This window comes from Vicia villosa, unplaced genomic scaffold (genome assembly GCF_029867415.1).
Source record: "Vicia villosa cultivar HV-30 ecotype Madison, WI unplaced genomic scaffold, Vvil1.0 ctg.000219F_1_1, whole genome shotgun sequence".
NCBI lineage: Eukaryota > Viridiplantae > Streptophyta > Magnoliopsida > Fabales > Fabaceae > Vicia > Vicia villosa.
The window spans coordinates 262,265-284,606 of NW_026705083.1; the positions used below are offsets into that span (position 1 = coordinate 262,265).

Genomic DNA, 22,342 nt, shown 5'->3' on the forward strand with positions numbered 1-22,342 from the left:
AAAAAAAGAAGCTACAATTTTCACCATCCTCACATAATATATATAAACATTCTCTTATCTCTTTTATAACCACATTCATCTTTTGCATCAATATTCATATAATCACATTCACAATAGCATATTTATGACAGTGATAAAAATCATGTGGAAATCAATATTTCCAAGATGTTACAAGGCTGAAGATACTGAATATTCTTCAGCCAAAGCCAAAGAAAGGATGCATTTAAAAATACTAATAAATTGAAAGAGATAATAAGGATGCATTTAAATCTAAATGAGATCATCTTTTAAAGTTATAAATAATAATTATGATTAATTATTAAAAGAGACAATAAATTGGTTTATATTATTTAAAAAAACTAATATTCTGAAACATGAAATAGAATAGTCAAGTTTAATAAACAAAGCTGTCTGGAATTATAGTGTGACCATCAGAGCACGTCCAACACAGTAGACCAGCCTTTCCTTACATTTATTATAGCACCAAATAGTGAAATAAGAAATGGCCCTTTTTGCATTGCTTAGAATAGTCCAAGGCATTCCCTGCTTTACAAAATGTCCACAAGATTTCAGGAAGACAATTTTGTAGCTCATTAGTAAACCGGTATGTTAAACAATGTTGCAGACTCCCTTGGCTGATAACCAAACCCAGGATGTTGACTTAATATGGTGTAACAGTCCTAAATAGTCTGCTACACATCCTTCAAATATGGTTTTATTTCGATGTAGCTAAAGATATAAAATTCAATGGAAAAACTTGAGATATTTGGCTTTGTCAACACAAGCTTTTGCATCAAGAAAGGAATTAACATCTGTATAAATGGTTTCTAAATCCTGCCATGCTTCCCCTTCCCGCTTCCATTCCGTTAATGCCTGCAAAGATATAAAATTCAATGGAAATTCTTGTTAATAATTCAAAATTATATATATATATATATATATATATATATATATATATATATATATATATATATATTAGATTTAACATAAGTTAATGTTTCCTCAAAAGTAAATAAGACACACCTCATCCAACAACATTTTTGTTTAATGAAACTCAAAGTTCTTAGCTTGAAGTGAAATTTGTTTCCTGGCTTCTATTACTGCTAACAAATTTTGTAGGTCTTAATAACTTGCTTTGGTTGTTTCTGAGAAATTTGAACTACAGCTTTGAGTCTTAGTAGCTCTAACTGAACTACACTCGTGGCATCGTCTAAAGCAAAATCAACTATATTTTCGGCATCCTTAAACCTCTTTTGTGCAGATACTATGAGAGTTAACAGCTTCCAACCTCTTGCAGAGCTTCCAACTGTCATGTCTGAGTACTTCATTATATTCTGACAAGCCGCATCTAGATTCCTTTGAATTGCATTTTCGAGTCCAAGACTGAACATCACTTATGCGTTCTCATTTCCAGTTAGGGAAGCTGCATTTAGAAACTTCAAAGACTCTTTTTGAAAAGTGACTCTTTCAGAATCCACTACAGATGTTCTAGCTGCTGCCCCATAAGAAACACCGAATGTTAACGACATTCTTTTAAACAGTTACCAAGCAAACAAAGTTATATTAATTACAGTAAGTTATTTGTAAAAATTATAATGATATAATGAAACTTTGTTGCTTCAGAGATTTAAATGAAAGCTTATGTAAGTCATTCATAAAACCGGTTTAACATTCAATTGTTATTCATAAACAAAGTTATAAAGCAAGAGGGATTGAGAAGAGTTTCACACAAACCTACTTGTTAGCTAAAATATCACTTAGTACAACTTTTTCTGAAAGCTAAAAACATAAGTTGCCATATTGTTCTACCATGTGAGTGCCAGCAACATATAGGACGGATAAGCATTATATTGAAGGATAGAAAAACACTTAGAAAGGGCGGGTTTGAATAAGTGTAGTCTTAAAAACTTGAACGATAAAAATAAATTGCACAGTTATTTTTATCCTGGTTCGTTGTTAACTAAACTACTCCAGTCCACCCCCGCGGAGTGATTTACCTCACCTGAGGATTTAATCCACTAATCGTAACAGATTACAATGGTTTTCCACTTAGCCCACGACTAAGTCTTCTAGAGTATCCTGATCACAACCTGATCACTCTAGGAACAAATGCTTAGACACAAGCTAAGACTTTCTTAGAGTATCCTGACCACCACGTGATCACTCTAAATACAACTGCTTAGACACAAGCTAAGACTTCCTAGAGTATTCTGATCAACACTTGATCACTCTAGTTACTTACAAATTAATGTAATCAATTCTAAGAGTATTACAAATGCTTCTGAAAAGCTATAATCACAACAGTGATATTTCTCTTAAAGTTTAAGCTTAATCTCACTAATATATTACAACAGCAATGTAGTGAGCTTTGATGAAGATGAAGTTTCTGAGCTTTGAATTTGAACAGCGTTTCAGCAAGTTAATTGTTAGCAAATCGTCAACCTTGCTTCACATCAGAACTTCATATTTATAGGCGTTTGAGAAGATGACCGTTGGGCGCATTTAATGCTTTGCGTATTCCGTACAGCATTGCATTTAATGTTTCACGCTTTTGTCAACTACCTCGAGCCTTGTTCATGATGTGTCTACTGACGTTGCCTTTAATAGCTTCCAACGTTCCTTTTGTCAGTCAGCGTAGCCTGCCACTTGTACTTTCTTCTGATCTGATGTTTGAGAATACAATGTTTGAAAATCATCAGAGTCAAACAGCTTGGTGCAAAGCATCTTCTTGTCTTCTGACCTTGAAGTGCTTCTGAGCGTGATACCATCAGAACTTCAGTGCTACTGCTTCTGATCTCAAGTTCTTCTGATGCTTCCATAGACCCATGTTCTGATTCTGCCTTGACCATCTTCTGATGTCTTGCCAGACCATGTTCTGATGTTGCATGCTGAACCTTCTGAGACAAAGCTTCTGAGCGCTGATTTGTGCATACTCTTTATATATTTCCTGAAATGGAAATTGCAATGTATTAGAGTACCACATTATCTCACACAAAATTCATATCCTTGTTATCATCAAAACTATGAATATTGATCAGAACAAATCTTGTTCTAACATATATTTCATCATCGTAAGTGATTGCACAGAAGATAAATATGCTAATACTACCACATGCAAGTCTTAGTGGTGGTAGTGATAATATGTTTCTGACTCAAGGTAATTTTGAACATCAAGGAATGCATTTTAATTTTTTAGCTGAGAGCCATAAGAAAATATCATAAATTTTAAATTATAATCTCAGAGAAACAAGTGTTGCATGAATTACCTTCTTTATTTGCACCTCCTTCCATTGTGTATGTCTTCGTTGTTCCTGTCTGTCCATATGCAAAAATTGTACAATTATAGCCTTCAAGCACTTCATACACAATAGGAGACACTGCCTGATCATACAGTTCTTTCTATTGAGAGATAGGGCCAGACACCTAGACCAATAAAAACAAAAACTAAATACATAAGAGAGTTGCTACAAAATATATGCCATAATAATTAATCAACTTCATACTCAAAATTCAATGTTGAATGCCGCTATCTTATGGAAATCTGAATGCAGTTAAATATCCTTTTCAGGAGCTAAAAAATGGACACACGCGTCACAAAAGCACAGACTCAATTTTAAAGTCTACAGACTCAATTTGGATTGAAAGATCAAATATTTTGATGTATGCTTTTGATTGTGATTCTCCGCAAAGATTGACATCGATCATGATTCCTTTTTCAAGTGACAGTGACAACAACCGTAATTTAAAATATCAACTTCGGTCATGACTCATTTTCCTCACAACACAAAAGAACAATCAATTGAAGAAAAAAAACTACATAAAAGACATACCTAACTCCCCTTGTTCAGCGGCAATATGAAGCGCATCAAAACCATTTCTCGCTTTAATTCCAACATCAGCAAGATCATAATACTGAATCATTTCCCACAACAAATTTAGATAACATGACTTCAATATATATAAAAAAGAACATAGGCTTTTGGTTTATGAGTATTTACCGAGAGGGAGCTTGGAAAATCAACTATTTAGAAGTAAGAATTTTTCATTGTTAGTTATAATTGTGGTTACAATTTGCAAAAGTTTAGTATACATAGAAAAGAAGCAACTATTTAGAAAAAGCAACTACTCCTTGGATGCCCTTCTCTTTTCTCAAAATTTTAGTATACATAGAAAAGAAGTAAAAGTTTGAGAAATTTTCAAAACCTTAGATAGGAACTCTTCAGGTGAACCATAGTCAGTGATGGACTTCTTGTCAGTTGTTTGGACTAAAACTGAAACATTGCTTGTTGCATCAAAGTTATCCTCATATCTAAGAACCTGACCAGGGAACTCTCTCTCTCTTTGCTTGGATTCCACTTTGCTGGCACCAACAGTTTGAATCCATCTCCATTGTATGGCAAGTAGTCTGTGTTTGTCTTTGCCTTTCCAAACACATGAGCTGAAACCAAAATAACCAATCAAACAATGCATTTTCTCAATAATGAATGAGAAAATATATCACTGACTATGGTTCCCGCAAACAAAAATGTCCAACCTGTGTGTATAATCAACAGGTTTTGTTTTGTTTTCCCTGCTAATCTGTACTTGAACACAACAGCTCATACAAACCAAGTGAAATTTTCTTTATTCCTCAGCTACTTGCAGGAAAACTTAAGATATTTATAAATTCTTTTATTGGCATTCAAGGTAAGTAAATAATAAACTACATGTTTTGGGATAACTTTTGCAGCACCTTGTATCAATAACTTCTGCAGCACCTAATGATTTTTCAAAACACTGGACTTGTACTTGTTCAACCAAGAAATAATTTAAATTGCCTTTTAGATAAAGCCAATAACATCAAGTTGTTAAGGAACACGAAAGCAAGAGTATAAAAAGTCGTGGTAATATATACTTTATGATCCAAACCAGTCTTGAATTGTAAAACCAATAAGAATTATTACCGTCTCGCTGTCGAACACGGAATCGCTTCAGCTCTTACCATAATAACAACTGTCAAAAAGGTTCTGACCATCGTTATATAGGATGTCTTATATAACTCAAAACTTCAACTTCATGATTAAATTTTTTCCTTCCTTGAGCTGCATTTGATTTCAACAATTTGATAGTAGCCTGCGTATGATCAAGTTCACATCCAATAAGAAATATATTATTATTAGAACAGTTGCTTGTTATTAGACAGGGAAATGCAGAATCACAGTTTCTACCAAGTTTCAAGTGCTTAGTTCTCTTCCATCCAAATAATCATTTAGTACACAAAAGCATCAATCTGAGTCCATATGAAAATTTCAAGTTTGTTCAACCTGTCTGAAATTTTTTTCTCAAAGTCAATGAAGAGTCCTCTGAAATCCATGAGACACACAAAATCCATTCAAAACCAAAGATTCACAGGTAGAAGAAAAGAGATTGGAAACTAATGCATAAAGAAAAAAAAATAAACTTACTGAAAAATAAACTTTTCGTTCCCGTCGGCTCTTTCATATTCATTCTCGTTCCAAACCTAATTCCAACAGAGGGAAGTATAAAAAGAAAATGGGAAGAAAGAAAAAAATGGTAGCCAAGGATAACACAAAAACATGTTGAAACAAATTATCCGAAAACGATATCTCAATATGATGTATAATAGCAAAGCTGAAACTAACAATTAATTCTATAAAATTGAAGTTAGTGAGAAAGTAAGTTACCCAGAGACACCATCAGCAACAACCATAACTCCTCCATTATAGTTGCTCACAAAAAAGCATCTTCCCCTCCTTTCTCATTATCTCGTACATGTCGAGAAGAATAAGCAGTTTTTCAGGTGACCTATTGCTTCTGGCAACAGCCTCTCCAAAACTAAGAAGCATTGCCATATAGCAGAAACAAAAACAATAAAACTAAGGAAGTGATGAACCATATCCAAGATGTATGTAGAGAAGCAATAATAAAAAAACTGCATCAAATAGAAGAACATTAAAATTGGTCAGCTTCTCTTCAATTTCTGCAAGAAATTGGTCAGCGCTAACTTCACAAAGGCGATAACAGTTGTTACGTTTGAACTGGTGTTTATTCAGACCTGCATTTCATTCAAAACAACATAAACAACAAAGAATCTCAAAATCAGTATATGATTCGTTTGAATCAGCAAACCGAAGGGCCAACAACAAAACCATAAGTTTATTTTCTGGACACTATAACAACAAAACAACAACAATGTCTAAACCTTCATCCTAAAATACTCAAATAATTAGAATAGAAACAATGTCCAAGTTAACCCATACCTTGTTAGCTTCAAACTCAGCGGTAGAACTCGATTCAGTCTATAACCTGAAAAATAAACCACAAAATCATCAAATAAACCACTAAAACCCTACCAACAAATTCAAAACCATAAGTTTATAAGAACCCTAACTACAAAATCAAAAGCCTAAGTTTATAAGAAAACCAAAGAGAACCCATACCTAGTTAGCTTCATAACTCAGCGGTAAAACCCGATCCAGTCTATATCCTGAAAAACAAACCACAAAATCATCAAATAAACCACTAAAACCCAAACTACAAATTAAAAACCCTAACTTTATAACCGATTATCACTATTTGAAACCCTAAAAAATCTGAATCCAATCGATTCGCACACCGTAAACCGATTCAGACACCATTATTGTTTCAGATAACAAAAGAGAAAGAAGGGAGAAGAAGAAGAAGAGCAAAAGGAAGAGGGATATGGAAGCAAGATAGAAGCAGAAAGAGAAAAAAGAGAGAAAGAAGGTTGCTGTAGAGAGATAAGAGAGGATGTTGTAGAGAGAAAAGAGAGAAAGAAGGTTGTTGGGGAAATTTTGAGAGAGAGAGCGTGAGGAAAAAGAAAGTGAGAGAGAAGAAATTGGAAATGAGTAGAAAATTGAAATATGCATATATAAAATGATCACTTTAATATAATAATAATAATAATAAAATCTGACCAAAAAATGAGAAAAGACAATAAAAAAGCAAAATTGGGTAGGTGTTGGCAAAAGGGCAAAGGGCATAATAGTATTAACCAGGTACTTGTATTTTCTTATTTTATAGATACATTATATTGATTTGTATATTTTGGTTAATTCATTGATTCGATCTCCATTGCTTTGTGTATGGTTTAAGTTGTTATGTGAAAATTTCAATCTATAAACATAATCTCTTTATATGTAAAAATTTGCTTTCGGTGCGCAAATAATTTTGTTTTCCAAACTCTAGTAAATTATTTCTTCAAAACTACTTTAAACTAAGGTTTTAATAGGGAGGTCTGTTCACCCCCTTTAGACCGTTGCATACTCTGTATTCTCATCCAACATCCTTCTCCACCAATTTCGCACATAGTATTGAAATTGTAGAAATATGCATCTTGTGTAGTTTTGATATAAATTCAATACATTATATTGATTTGTATATTTTGGTTTATTCATTGATTCGACCTCGATTGCTTTGTGTATGGTTTAAGTTGTTATGTGAAAATTTCAATCTATAAACATAATCCCTTTATATGTAAAAATTTGCTTTCGTTGCGCAAATAATTTTGTTTTCCAAACTCTAGTAAACCATTTCTTCAAAAATACTTTAAACTAAGGTTTTAATAGGGAGGTCTATTCACCCCCTATAGACAGTTGCATACTCTGTATTCTCGTTGTTATACCCCAAAATTTGCCCGCATCTTTTTTCAAGAAAACTCCAATCTGAAAATTAAGAGTCTCATATAATCATAGATTTTTATTTCAACAAATATCCTGACATATGAAATACTTAGTTTTTAGAATTTTTCTTATACAGTAATTTGGCTTGCAGTTGAATTTATTCTTACGCAAACGCCAAATACTGTTTATTACTTCACACATGCTATTTATTTATTTACAGATAAATAGTACTGACACAATTGGTACAGAGTTAAAATCTTTTTGCAGGCGCAGAATCAGGAAACTCAGACTGTACTGGTAACAAGTAGATTATTATTATCTTTTGTTTCCCACTAATTTTTGTACTATATTCCATTATTTTCAAAAAAATCTTTTCAAATCTCTTTTTCAAAAATCAAATCCTAACTTTATTCTCTACATCTCTCTTTTTCCCAACACTATCATACACTTTCTTTCAAATCTTACTTCCACTCAAATTTTCCTTTTGTACGGAATCACATCATTCCCCAACGTCTCTATCCTTCTTTCCACTATATAAATACCTCTCATTTTTTCATAAAAATCTCACATCAAATTCTAATTCATCTCTCTAATTTCTACTTCATAATCCATCCTTTCTTCTTCCCCGACAAAATGGCGAAGCGGTGGGAAACGTGTTTTCTTATGGTCATCACCATTGCTACGGTGATCATGTCTTTCTTCTGTCTACATAGCCCGGAACACTGTGGACCTGGGATGCTTATGCTCCCAATCATCTACATGTTACTATTTGTAGCATGGGTTATCAATCGTCATTCTTAAAATTTGCCGTATTTCTTATTTCTTAAATGTACCGTTTATTCGTACTGTTCAATATAGTATGTAATATTTGTACTGTCAGTATTAAATGTTGTACTATTTGTCATAATATTGCTTAATTACTCAGATAATATTTTGTGTGTTTTCTGCCAGTCAAATATTCATTTTTCTGTGCATTAAATGATTTTCAGGGTTATTATCGGTAATTTTGCCCGCATACAGTAAATATTAGTTATTTATTATGTCTGTGTTTTTTTTAACAAGTCATGTAAATAAACTTTCATTTTTCACATAAAAAAAAACAAAAACAACAAAAAAAGAAAATTAACTTTGACTGTTGATTTTTCACTCTAACTGCTACGTCAATACCTGAACAGTCAGTTGACAGCCAAACTGCTGGCAGTACAATTCTCAGTGTTTTGTACCATCAATCAAATCAATCTTTTACAATTCAAAATTCCAAGATTTTTGTTCTAGAATTCTTCTGAATATCACGCGATTAGCAGAGACTCAACACTGCACAAAAATCAGGTACGCTTAACTGTCTCCTACACAAACAGTCCCTGACTAGGGTTTTCTTGTTTTTACAGGAGAAACAAGTTTTTGAGACCTCAAATGGATTTCATGCACATCCATATATCTCAAAGTACCATCATACAAATTTTCAAACTTCAATTCACTCAGACGCACCGTCAGCAGCTCAAACAGTCAACAGACGACCCGTTTGACCAAAAAGTCAACAGACAGTCAAAAATGAATTTTTTTGTCAAAGTCCATATTTTGTCAAAGGATTCATCAATTGATCATTGGATGATCCTAATTCATCAAGGAAAGATCAAAAATCAACAAAACCCTAAGATTCAAAATTAGGGTTTTTGCCTGAAAAGTCAACTCAACTTTGACTGATCATAACTCTCTCATCCTTCATCCAAAAAATTCAAACCAAAGCTCATTTTGAAGGAAATTCAATTATCTTTCAAATGCAATTGATCCCATGGTCATTGCATTCACCATTTGAAAAATATGACCAAAGCCATTACAGGTCATTTTCAAAGTCAACAAAAAGGCACTTTTTTCAAAAGGACACACAAGGAGCATCAAAAATCATTTTGACATGAGACCAAAGACATTGGTTAGAGGACTCTTTGAGGTTTCCAAAAAGTGCAAGAACTCCTTCATATGACAAAAATTGAGGGATTTACACCTTGTTGAAGTTGGCTAAATTTTGGAAAATGCATAAAACCAACATTGCTCAAAAATGCATTTTTTCCAAATGGGGCCAAGTTTTCATGGTTCAAACATGTTTGCCATGTTATTATGGGCCTCCCACGACCAAGACAAGGCCCACTCCATTTTTTATTCATTTTTGGTTTAATTTTATCACATATAAGATTAAATTAAAAAAGAAAAATGGATGGATAAAGAATAGCTTACAACCCAAGCATGACTCATCAAGAGAATCATTCAACTCTGCCCCAAGCCAAGTACAAACAGAAGGAGGGTGGAAAATCAAGCCATGGTGGCTTAAATGCAAAGCTACTCATGTTGAAAAAGTCAAGATTCCACAAAGCTAATGAATGCTTCTTAGCTTCACTTCCAAGCAGCTCTTGGCCTATAAAAGAGCTATCATACTTCAGCAATCAAAAAGGAGACACGAGTTCATAGCCAGTAGAATGCTTGTAACATATTTGTAACAACTTGAATTTTTCAAAGAAATTTAAAATTCGAATTTTAATTTCTAGCTCGTTTCAGTTCAAACTAAACACTTAAATACAATCCTCAATCATCATTGAACATATCCCAATCAGTTTCAAGCCTTGAAGCACTCAGAATCATCCATTATACCTCACGGTTTGTTCAAACTAAAACCAACTTATATCTCATAACACACGCATATCTAGCAAGATGTAGATATATATTTGAACTTAGTGTGGTGTGTAGATCGTTTCTGGAAGTTTAATTGAGCTTTGGATGCTTCTATACGAATCTACCATTTTAGGGTTTTCCAGCTGAAATTTAGGGTTTTTAGTTAGAGCCAAAATCAGAACAAATTAAGAGCATGGTTGAATTCAGTGGAACAAGACGAATCGAATGGACATATCGCGCCAAATTTCTTTTCAGGTTTACCCCTATTCGCTATTTTGCAGGTCTGAAGCTCATCAATTACAGCGCTTTTTTTATAAATGCGCTATTAAAGGTCCTGGCGAGAGGTTGAAGACGATGAGGTGTCCTCACCTCATTGGACAGCACGCGCGCGTTTTTTTTTTTAAATTAACCTTTGGTTTCAGTGTTTGCAGGCGTGTCACAAGTGGTGGACCCTCACAATCTGAGCCATCAGATCTCATTTATTAATTCATCCAACGCATCAAAATGAAGCCCTATACCATGGACTTTATTTAAATACCACACTGGATCATTAATTATATAGTTCTATTTTTATTTTAATTTCTTTGCAAAATTAATTAAAAATAGTTTCAAAAATCCAAAAAAATACACAAAAAATATTTTTAAGTTTCTAAAATAATATTTTATTTTCTGAAATAAAAATATTTTATTTTTCTTCATAATTTCAATATTTTGCATAATTAATTAGTATATATTTATATATTTGCTTTTTAATTATTCTAACCAATCAAAAAATCATAAAAAAAATTGTTCTTTATATAAAATATTGTTTATATATTATAGACTAATTTTGTACATATTTTGAATAATTTTCTCTTTAATTTTTAATTATTTGTATAATTATTTGTATAATTATGTATTAATTAGCTTAATCAATTTCAAATCAATTTCAAAAATTCCAAAAAAATTAGTTTTGTTTTAAAATTAATTGACAAATATTGTGTACATATTTTAAACTTAATTTCTAGGTTTAAATCTATTTTCATCTTTTTTCTTCATTTTAATTTAATTAATCATGCATTAATTATAATTAAAATCAATCATAAAAAATCCAAAAATATGCCTTTTATTTTTCTTGCAATTTAAATTCCTAGATAAATGTATAGGATGTCAAAATCATGTAAATAGGCTTAGTTTACATTTCCTGCACAATCGATGTAATAGCGTAGATTTACTTTCCGCACTTTACATTTCCGCATTTTAATTTCCAGCAAATATAAACTGCGTGTATGTCAAAGATAAAATTGAACCGTTAGATCACTAACTTCAACGATAAAATATCTGAATCCAATCACAATCACACTTGCACCTTTTAAGGTAATCCTTCTCATTCTTTTCAAAATCAAAGTCAAAATTCTACTGTTTCGAGTACAAAATCGAACCTTTTGTTTGTATCCGGTGAAAGGATAGATTTTTAAAGGAAATAGGATAAAGACCTTACAACTCAGGGTAGACCTCCTAGTTTGCTTGCTCAAGTCAAAACAAACAAAATTCTCATACACTCTTGTTTTTCAAAAAAAAACTTTCCAAAAAGACAATATTTTGTATACATCCAAACACGGATCATTACGAAGTTAACGTTCTTTTCAAAACATCTTTCGAAAGATAAACAAACATTTTGTATACATCCGCACAAGGATCATTACAAATTCAATTTACAAAGGTATTTGAAACCACATATGAGCATTCTAAAGCAATTGAAAAGTGATCGAAAAACAAGTGAGCTAAGCAAACTTAAGAGCCCATGGATAACCATGGATACAAAGGGTGCTAACACCTTCCCTTTGTATAACCTACCCCCTTACCCATAATTTCTTAAAGGTCTTTTTTCTGTTTCTTTTATAAACCTTTCCTTAATTGGATAAAATAAAAGGTCGGTGGCGACTCTGTGAATTTTCAAAAATGCGAAAGCATAAGCGATAAAAAAGAGTCAGTTCACGTATCTCTCCCGCTCAGAGGTATGGCCCGAAAAACGGAGGTCCACAGAACTGGCGACTCTGCTGGGGAATCACTTTCAAAAAACAAAATGTTTTCTAAAGGGGTTACCTTAAGAGAATAGATTACTTCGATGTTTTCAATTGTTTGACTTGATTGCTCTATTTTTCAAAGGTTTGTTTGGGTATTTTGCTTGTGTGAAAGATTCTAACCCGAATCTCGAGATACCTTAAGTATATGACAATAGACCAAGGAAACTGTACGGCATGTACCGATACGGTTGATCTGGTAGTCATCGTTAGTGCGATACTTTGGTTTATACTGATGTCCCTTGAAAATGATCAAGGAGTATATTAGGCTTCTGAAATGTCATTAAACACTAATTTGTCTTAGAACCTTTTTAGTTGAACTTGACTTATGGCCTATTAAGTGGCTAGCTTTGAAATTGATCGAAGTTAGTTATCCTCGAGGAATATTTTGATCGGCCGCTCGAGCGCCGTATTGAGATGTTACTTCCAAGGATCATAGAACCCGAATACTATTCTAGGACAGGTTTTAACCAACTCAGCTTCAGTGGGGAGGGTATCACCTATCAGCTCCATGCAAGCCTTTAAACCTAAGGCTATTGTTTGATTTGTTTTTGTGTGCCACATGTTTGCATCATAAGCATATCATTTTCTCACAAAACACTTAAAGGATCAAAGAGTTTACCTTTGTTTTTGCAGGTAATGGCTCCCGCCACCCGAGATTACATCCGAATCAACATCTCAACGGTACCATCTGAACTAAAAGACTTAGTGTCAGAATTCCCCAGGAATGTTCAATTCACCGAAAGGCATGGTCACCTACTCCATTTGGTTACCTCAAAATTTGAAGAAGACATGATACGGGTCCTGTTCCAGTTCTTTGACCCTGAACATCATTGCTTTACCTTTCCTGATTACCAGTTGGTACCCACTTTGGAAGAATTCTCTGAACTAATTGGATTGCCTGTTCGAAATCAATTACCTTTCACTGGTTTAGAAAGGATTCCAAAACCTGAAGTCATTGCTGCTGCTTTACATCTGCGAAAATCAGAAATCGAGTCCAATTGGGAAACAAAGAGTGGAGTTAAGGGTTTGCTTGCCAAATTCTTATTGGAAAAGGCTCGACTACTGCTAGAAAACAAAAGTTATCCAGCTTTTGAGGAGGTTATGGCCCTTTCTATCTCCATTGCTTTGTGTATGGTTTAAGTTGTTGAGGAATGCTAGGAACACTCTCTTTTCAACACTCTCTCCATCACTCACTTTTTTATTGGTTGAAATATATGTGGGTCCCTCATTTCAGAAATGGATCCCACATAAAGTGGTAGGACCCACACATGTTTCAACTAATAAGAAAGTGAGTGTTGGAGAGAGTGTTGAAAAGAGAGTGTTGCTAGCATTTCTCTTAAGTTGTTATGTGAAAATTTCAATCTATAAACATAATCTCTTTATACGTAAAAATTTGCCGTCGGTGCACAAAGAATTTTGTTTTCCAAACTCTAGTAAATTATTCATTCAAAACTACTTTAAACTAAGGTTTTAATAGGGAGGTCTATTCACCCCCTCTAGACCGTTGCATACTCTGTATTCTCGTCCAACATCCTTCTCCACCAATTTCGCACATAGTATTGAAATTGTACATATATGCATCTTGTGTAGTTTTGATATAAATTCATTACATTATATTGATTTGTATATTTTGGTTTATTCATTGATTCGATCTCGATTGCTTTGTGTATGGTTTAAGTTGTTATGTGAAAATTTCAATCTATAAACATAATCTCTTTATACGTAAAAATTTGCTTTCGGTGCGCAAATAATTTTGTTTTCCAAACTCTAGTAAATCATTTCTTCAAAAATACTTTAAACTAAGGTTTTAATAGGGAGGTCTATTCACCCCTCTCTAGAAAGTTGCATACTCTGTATTCTCGTCCACATTCCTTCTCCACCAAATACTTCAGTAAGATTCAGTGAAGATTGTTGCGCAACAAAGTTGGAAGTTTATATTCTTTCAAATAAGTGAAGAGCTCATACAAGGTACCAGTAGGATCGAGTAAAGATCAATGTGGAATGGATTATTAGAGCGGATCTTAGATATAAGTAAAAGTGTGATCAAGACTGAGTGAAGGACTTGGGATTTCAATAGCATGAGTTGTGTACATTAGAAGATGAAAAGATTCAGATTAAAGCTATTAATTTTGTTTTTAAGTTTTAGCATGTGATTCCTTGATTGTATAAAGCGCATGTTGTAAAGTTGTCAAATTTTAGGTCTGGTAGTTATTAAGTCATCTGAATTATCGTTCTTACAATTAAAATTGTTTGTAACTATAATGCTAATTGATTCAATTGTTCAATAAAATTTCGTCTAAACATCTAGTTTAAATTAATTTTAAGCTGGTTAATTTATTGATAGGATAAACTGTTCATAATTCCATATATCATTATATTTTTTTAAAAAAAATAGAGTAAATCGTGATATCAATCCAAAGTATACAAAACAAATTTTACTACTGTCCAATTTTGTAAAATTGTGGGTTTTGAAATTATTTTTTAAGGTTAGCTATATTCAAAACCACCACCAACCCCCTCTTTAAGATTTTTCTCACTCATATTTATATTGGGACGCCTTTGAAGAGCTGAATTTTGATTTGGAATACATGCTGCTATCTAGCATATCTTTGGTCTATTTCTCATGCAAACATGTATGCTTGAAAGGTTACATTACCCTTCAAGAAAATCAAAGTCAACTATCTTATTGTCGACGCCATTTCATCCTACAACATTATTATTAGGCAGCCTACTAACCGACTTGAAGCTATTGTGTCTACCCTTTATTTTAGCATGAAATACCTGCTGGAGGATGACGGAATTGACGTCGTCTAGGGAGACCAGGAGATTTGCCCGCAAGTGTTAGTGGGAAAATTACTATGGTGATTTTGAAAAATATTCTAAACTCTAAAGTCGATCAAAAGATATAACATGTGCTTGAACCCAACCAAATATTTTTCACCAAATATTTTTCACTTCTTCGCCACACCGAAGAAGAAGAGAAATTTGACTTAACTAATAGATGTGAAAAAGCGATCACGAGGTTGAAGACTTTTTTGTCTGCACTTTTTCGCACGGCGGATCAAGGTTGTCACGCCCTGTTTTTTGCAAGATTTTACGGGCACGAACACTAACATAAATTTTAGAAATTTTAATCTTTAAAGATACATTGTATGTGGACTCACCCCGCCCTAATTTTTATTCCGAAGTAGTCAAACTTTTAGATCCGCACTCTCAACTATGTATGTCTCGTAACATCCCGTATTAACGACTACCATTGTGTTGGCTGGAATTATTTGAGATATATGCTTAGAAGAATGGGCTTTAGTGATAAATGGCTATCGTGGATGGAAGCAGTGGTGTTTTCTAGTTCAATATCGATTCTGGTTAATGGCAGTCCGACGGAAGATTTCAAAGTATCTCGGGGTCTAAGACAAGGCGACCCTCTTTCTCCATTCTTATTCACAATTGTAGCAGAAGGATTGGCTGGTATGGTAAGGCAGGTTGTTTCAACGGGTCTCTTTAATGGCTTTAAAATTTCTAATGCTGTGGAATATAGTCTTCTTCAGTTTGCAGATGATACACTCCTTATTGGGGACGGCTCCTCTTCTAACTTATAGGCCATTAAGGCCTTGCTCAGAGGGTTCGAGATGACGTCGGGCTTAACCATAAATATGAGTAAGCGTAAGATTTATGGCATTGGAATTCCCTCTTTTGAGATTCAAGCTGCTTCTTCGTTTCTGGGATGTAAGTCTGAGCAATTTCCGTGTAAGTTATTGGGTATAACAATTGGTGGAAATCAAAGGAAGACTAGCTTCTGGAAGCCGGTGATCAACTTGCTGAGATCGAGGTTATCCTCTTGGAAGGGTACACTTTTATCCATAGGTGGAAGACTTACTTTACTTAACTCTGTTTTGACGAATATCCCGATTTACCAATTGTCTTTCTATAGTATTCCGGCTAAGGTTTTGCAGGAGATAATTTCGATCCAAAGGAACTTCTTGTGGTGTGGTGCTGCAGATAAGAGAGGCTTGGCTTGGGTGAGTTGGAACACTATATGCAAAACTAGGAAGTTAGGTGGTTTGGGGGTTAAAGATATCCGTAGACTTAATCAAGCATTGCTGTCAAAGTGGTTGTGGAGATTTTTGAATGATGAGGAGGCCATTTGGAAAGGAATTTTGCAAGCAAGATATGGAGGGGATCTGAGGAAGAGATTGTGGAATTCTGAAGAGGACTACTCTAATCTTAAAGACTCCCTTTGGTGGAGAGATTTGATGGTATTGAGCAACACTCCTCAAGGAATCATGCAAAAAATCAGAATCAAACTGGGCGATGGTAATGTGGCTTTTTTCTGGAATTCTAGGTGGTTAGGGAGGGATAGTTTAGCAATCCAATACCCAAATTTGTTCCAGCAATGTTCTTCTAAGAATGAGGTTATCAATAACATGGGGTGTTGGATCGGCCAGGTATGATGCTGGGAGTTATTACGTGGGAACGAAGTGCTCGGGAGGGAGGCGTATGGAGAATATCAAGAACTGTCAGCAATGATCCAAGGGATAAATCCCGTTGTGAACGCCATCGATACTATTATCTGGCCTTTTGATATTTCAAGAACCTTCACTGTTAGTTCCTGCTATGCCAATTGTAATCAGCCCGTCGAAGATAATGCTTTAGGAGCAGTGACGAAGCTAGGGCTAAGCGTTGTTTGGGGAGCTCACATCCCTTCGAAAGTGAAGATTTTCGGATGGAGACTATTGCAGAACAGATTAGCTACAAGGAAGCAACTTTTGAGAAGAGGCATAATAACTCGGCACAATGAAGCGGTCTGTGTTTTCTGTCTAATGCAGGAGGAGGATTTAACCCACATCATGCTGAACTGTCCTAAGCTGAAGTCCTTTTGGAGGAAAATACATATTTGGCTCAATGTGGACATTCCTGTTATGCAAGATTGTTGCTGCCACTTGCTGAAGTGCATTAACTTGCTTAGGGATAACATGTCTGGCTGCAGAATTGGAGCTATTTGGTTGACAATTTGCTGGTGTATTTGGAAAGTCAGAAATGATATCGTCTTCAACAGTGCAGTCTTGGACGAAGAAGAGCTATTTTTCGCGGTTTTGTGGTTTTCTTGGTGGTGGCTCGCTATTGAATCAAAGGATAGAATTTCTTGTAACTTTTACGAATGGTTTAAAAACCCGACGGTTTGTATCTAATTATCTGTTTTTTCTGTTTCGGTTTCTCTTCTTGTAATGGGTTGGGGTACCCCTAGTACCTTTTATCTCAATACAAGTGTTGCTTATTAAAAAAATATATATTAACAAATAAATAAATAAAGTATATCAATTATAAAGCTTAATATTTTTTTTCCTACTCCTGGATCAAATATATATCAAACATTTTTTTATGGTACACTCCTCTGTAATAAATTATAAATTAATTTTTTCTTTTAAATTAATTTAATTGAATAATTAATGTATCTGATCTATATAGACCAAATATATAAATTATTTAATACAATAAATATAAATAACAAATTTTTCTTATAACAGAATTTATAATAATACAAAAGTGAACTTTTATCCAACAACAACAAACTTCTATTCAGCAACAACAATCATAAGTGTTATTCTGCTAGATGGGATTCACTTCCACATCATAGATCAAATGACACTAACATCTTTTCATTTCTTCATTGATTAAGTGGGATGTTGAGACTGATTAAAAGTCGACAATTTTTTTCTCCCTGAAGCTTTCCACAGTCTCCTTGAGGCTGACTTCCAAAGGAGTAAACTCGATTCCCAAGATTTTAGCTTTTTCTTTGGAAATCTGATACGTTGTCATATATGTCTCTTCATTCTCACACCTTATAGAATTGTAGAGAGTGCATAGTTATTAAGTTGCATTTTGAATAAAAACTATGAAGTTTATTTAGCATGGCAAATCTCAGGGCCGGCCCTGTGCATGTGCAGGAAGTGCTACAGCACAGGGCCCCAAATTTTAGGGGCCCAAAATTTTAAAAGGTCCAATTTTTTTCCCATAAATATTAATTGAAATTAATAAAATGTTATGATAAAAATTCAATAAATCAAAAAGTGCTATAATAAAAATTCAATATTATTTTGAGATATATCAAAATTCAAAATGATTTTAATTAAATATATTATTGATTAATACATAAATATAATTTTTATGTGTATTTTTTAATTATTATAATTGTATTTATATTTTAAATTTGGGTCCATTTTCAAAATTAGAACGGGGCCTATGCGTTTATTGGGCCGGCCCGGATGGCAATGAACTTACTTGTCTGAAATTTGTAATGTTGGATACAGATCACGTAGAATCTTAGCAAGTTCTGAGCAGTGTATCATTCTCTCAGACAAACAATATCTTCCACTAGCTGAAGCAATCTCATATGCGTGAATATGGGCTTTCGCAACATCTTTCACATTCACCCATCCAAAAGCATAATTTGGAAAAGCTATACCTACATTCGAAAACTCAATGAGTTCTTTTAAATTGTAACAGACAATTCTTTTCTGGAATAAATATGACATTACATAATATGTCACACATTGCAAAAGTTCAATATTATTTAGTAATCAAAGAAACAAATACACTAACCATTCCAGGACATATTAGACAAATAATGGTAGTTATGAAACATTGGTCCAAATATGTTTTAGAATTCATTGGTTAAAAACAGAACTCATACTTAGTCAGGCATAACTTTAATAAAAATGCACATATGTTAAGGTTTAATTAAAAATGTTAGCAAGTACACCCACTTATATAAGCTTTTTATGTCAGGAAAGAATTACCATTGATTAGGTTTAGAATTGGTTGAACACTTTCGTTAACCTCGGGTTGCAAGAGAGGTCCTGCAACCATTGTTGGGTTGATAACAACCATGTCAATATTGTTTTCATTTGCAAATTCCCATGCAGCAGCCTCAGCCAATGTCTTTGAAAGTGTGTACCATAACTGAAAACACAGACAGAAGTTGGCAAAAAAAGACACATGATTCAACCCCTATACACCACATCAAAACCACATGTGTAGCTTCACGAGCTTCAGGTTTTCATACTGAATAGGAAAACCAATGATAACCTGTGATTCCCTACAGAAATCTGGATCTGAAAACCATGTCTCATCAACTATAACTTCGGCATTCTTCGGCCTTGTGTTTAATGCAACTGCAGCAACAGAAGAAGTAAACACAACTCGTTTCACAGATGGTGATTTGGCACATGATTTAAGAACATTAAGAGTTCCCTTCACCGCCGGATCAATCAACTCAGCCTGAAATATAGAAATCCAAACCGATCATACACTTACAACCACACCACATTCAACTATTTGTGAAAAATTATACATTTGTTATTTAATAGAATGGAGTGAACCTGTGGGTCGTCTACGACAAAACGAACAGGTGAAGCAGTATGAAACACACCATCACATCCTTCAATAGCAGAGTCAAGACTGCCTTGTTCCAAAAGATCAGCCTTAAAAAGTTGCAACCTCTCCTTTGCACCATCAAGTTTAATCAAGTGGTCAACCTTTTTGGGATTACCTGCTTGCACACCAATAAAACCACTCATTCATACTAATGCTTTATTACACAGAAGAAAACACTAGTTACAAAATTTATATAAAGAGAGAAAGAAGTTGAAGGAAAAAATGGCACCAACCCAAGTCACGAACAGTGGCTCTGACGGTGTAACGACGTTGGAGGAGGAACTTGACAATCCATGAAGCGATATAACCAGAAGCACCTGTCACACACACCACCTTTCCTTCTCCACTCATTATCCTCTTTCTCTTTTTCTAGCACAAAATCTAAAAAAAACTAAAACTAAAACAAAAACAAAATTAAAAGAAAAAAAGAAAGAAAAAAAAAAAAGAAAAACGGTGTGATTGCACCACCACCACACACTTAGTCACTTGAAAATGAAATAAGGAAAACGGTACCTTAGGTGTTGAAGAAGACGTTGTTGAGTATGAGTCGCACTCTCGCTGAGAAAGGAAAGGAAAATGCCGCCTTAGCCGGCACCACTCATATTTATTATTTTTATCTTTTATCATTCTAACATAGATAATTTTAAGGTGAATTCTTATTTACCCACCTCAAAAAGGTGGGTAATGTGTAAAATGCATTGAAAATATCAAACAATTGTTCTATATAATAAATGATTAAGTAAATAAAAATTAAATGATGTTATCTAATTGGTGGAATGTACACTATCCATCTTTTTGTGATGGGTAGAGAAGTTGTCCCCTACTTTTAAACATAGAAACAAACACATCCATAGAGATCACGTTCAAAAGGATGTTATTTTTGAATATGTGGAGATGAAAAATCAACTTAATATTTTTATAAAACATTGTCATCATAACCTTTTCATAAAATCTGTAGTGAAATAAACATTTTACTTCTATCCATTATTTCAATTTTTTTCACTAAAGATTTTTTTCAGTAACAAGTTTTTTTTACCAAGACAATTGATATATGAGATTCTTAATTTGTTCTATTTTATATGTAGGAGAGAGAAAAAAAGATTCACTTAAATCTCTACCATTTATTTTAAAATCCAATGATTCAGATTCATTCTCACATTCTCATATAAATATGTCATTCTCATATATATATATATATATATATATATATATATATATATATATATATATATATATATATATATATATATATATATATATATATATATATATATATATATATATATATATATATATATATTCTTTGTTAAATACAATCTTTGATTTCTTTTTTTCATGCATTATTTATTCCTCTTTCATATAGTTGTGTGTGTTGTAATCATTGTGTTTCTATATATGTGAAATATAATCATATCATTGCTATGCGATTTGTTGTATTTGACATGTCTAATACTCCATCGCGTCTTATATATAAGAGAAAGTTGACTTTTAGATTTATTATCAATGTATTTTGTCTATTATACCGTCTAGATATATTGATTATTCAATGAATCTAAAAAGTGAAATTTCTCTTATAAATAAGACTAGAGGGGGTAGTGCATTTCATATGTGATCTAATCTCTTGATTAAGTGTACCTTTCTTTAGCTAATGTTTAGCGTAAGTTTTTATGGATTATTTTATGTGTTTGTTGGATTTGTGTCTTTTTTATTTTTTTAAACAATGAGAGGTTATAAGTTATAATTAGTCTAATGTATCGATTATGCAAATTTAATATGGTGCAATGTCTCTGGGGACAGAGGAGAGTCTTGATCAGCATTACTTAATGCTCAAGTTGAATCAATTCCAATACAAGTCATGCATATTGCGAAGCATCAAAAAGGGGGAGACTGAAATTGATATGCCCCTCTAGGGTTTTAGTTTTGTTGCTATTTTTGTTTTCTATTTTATCATTTATTATTTTTAGTTATCGAGTCTCCTCTAAGTTAGGTTTTATCAATATATTTGAACTGACTGTAACACATTTAAATCATGTTCTGCATTAAATTAAATCCTGAGATAAAATTCATTGCAAAGTGGTTCGAATCTAATTAATTGATTATTTGAGTCACGAAACACATTAATTCATAATCCCTGAAATTATGGTATCAGATATGTGATGTCGAATGAGATGTCACGACACAATATGTGTTAATGGAACAAGCTAACAGCAATAATGATAACCAGTGATAGTAACAGTGCAGAAAGTAAAGAACACAACGATATGTTAGTCAGTTCAGAAACAACCTTCCTACTCTGGGGGCTACCAAGCCAGGGACGAAACCAATATTCGATAGTATTAATTCAAAGTTAAACTCCCCCGTTTACAACTCCTCACTTAATCACTACCCTTCCTATGACTTTTACCTAAGACTCACCTAGGTATGAGGCCCTCCTCAAATCCCTTCAATCGCAACACTCTGTGACAAAATAACACAAACAATAAAATAGAAGGCACTCTTCCAAGACACACAATCCTCAATGCTTAAAAGCTTATG

At 33.5% G+C, this 22,342-nt stretch overlaps 2 protein-coding genes, 2 long non-coding RNA genes and 1 pseudogene across 6 annotated transcripts; 1 reads left to right on the forward strand and 4 right to left on the reverse strand.

Moving 5' to 3' along the window:
• Positions 1-549: 549 nt before the first annotated feature.
• LOC131625547 (protein NPGR1-like) lies at positions 550-1,529 on the reverse strand (annotated as a pseudogene).
• A 3,383-nt stretch (positions 1,530-4,912) lies between these two features.
• On the reverse strand, positions 4,913-5,520 carry LOC131625533 (uncharacterized). The gene is made up of 3 exons (XR_009290878.1): positions 5,445-5,520; positions 5,208-5,307; positions 4,913-5,112 (listed from the first exon to the last, which is right to left on the reverse strand). It is a non-coding gene; the product is annotated as an uncharacterized LOC131625533 (long non-coding RNA).
• Positions 5,521-5,932: 412 nt separating this feature from the next.
• LOC131625534 (uncharacterized) lies at positions 5,933-6,850 on the reverse strand. Its single transcript, XR_009290879.1, has 3 exons — positions 6,441-6,850; positions 6,261-6,306; positions 5,933-6,055 (listed from the first exon to the last, which is right to left on the reverse strand). It is a non-coding gene; the product is annotated as an uncharacterized LOC131625534 (long non-coding RNA).
• A 10,046-nt stretch (positions 6,851-16,896) lies between these two features.
• Positions 16,897-17,562, forward strand: LOC131625548 (uncharacterized). The gene has a single exon (XM_058896400.1). It carries the CDS (start codon positions 16,897-16,899, stop codon positions 17,560-17,562), a length of 666 nt encoding a protein of 221 aa, XP_058752383.1.
• A 310-nt stretch (positions 17,563-17,872) lies between these two features.
• Positions 17,873-20,425, reverse strand: LOC131625535 (cinnamoyl-CoA reductase CAD2-like). Of its 3 annotated transcripts, none has more exons than XM_058896385.1 (7): positions 20,321-20,425; positions 20,041-20,188; positions 19,753-19,925; positions 19,460-19,651; positions 19,171-19,333; positions 18,653-18,836; positions 17,873-18,212 (listed from the first exon to the last, which is right to left on the reverse strand). In XM_058896385.1, the coding sequence occupies exons 2-7, from the start codon at positions 20,156-20,158 to the stop codon at positions 18,068-18,070; spliced, it is 975 nt and encodes a 324-aa protein (XP_058752368.1). In that variant the 5' UTR covers positions 20,159-20,188; positions 20,321-20,425; the 3' UTR covers positions 17,873-18,067. The 3 variants fall into 3 exon arrangements, with proteins under 3 accessions (XP_058752368.1, XP_058752369.1, XP_058752370.1); XM_058896386.1 differs by having other exon boundaries at positions 20,041-20,204; positions 20,321-20,391; XM_058896387.1 differs by lacking the exon at positions 20,321-20,425 and having other exon boundaries at positions 19,753-19,922; positions 20,041-20,267.
• Positions 20,426-22,342: the final 1,917 nt, after the last annotated feature.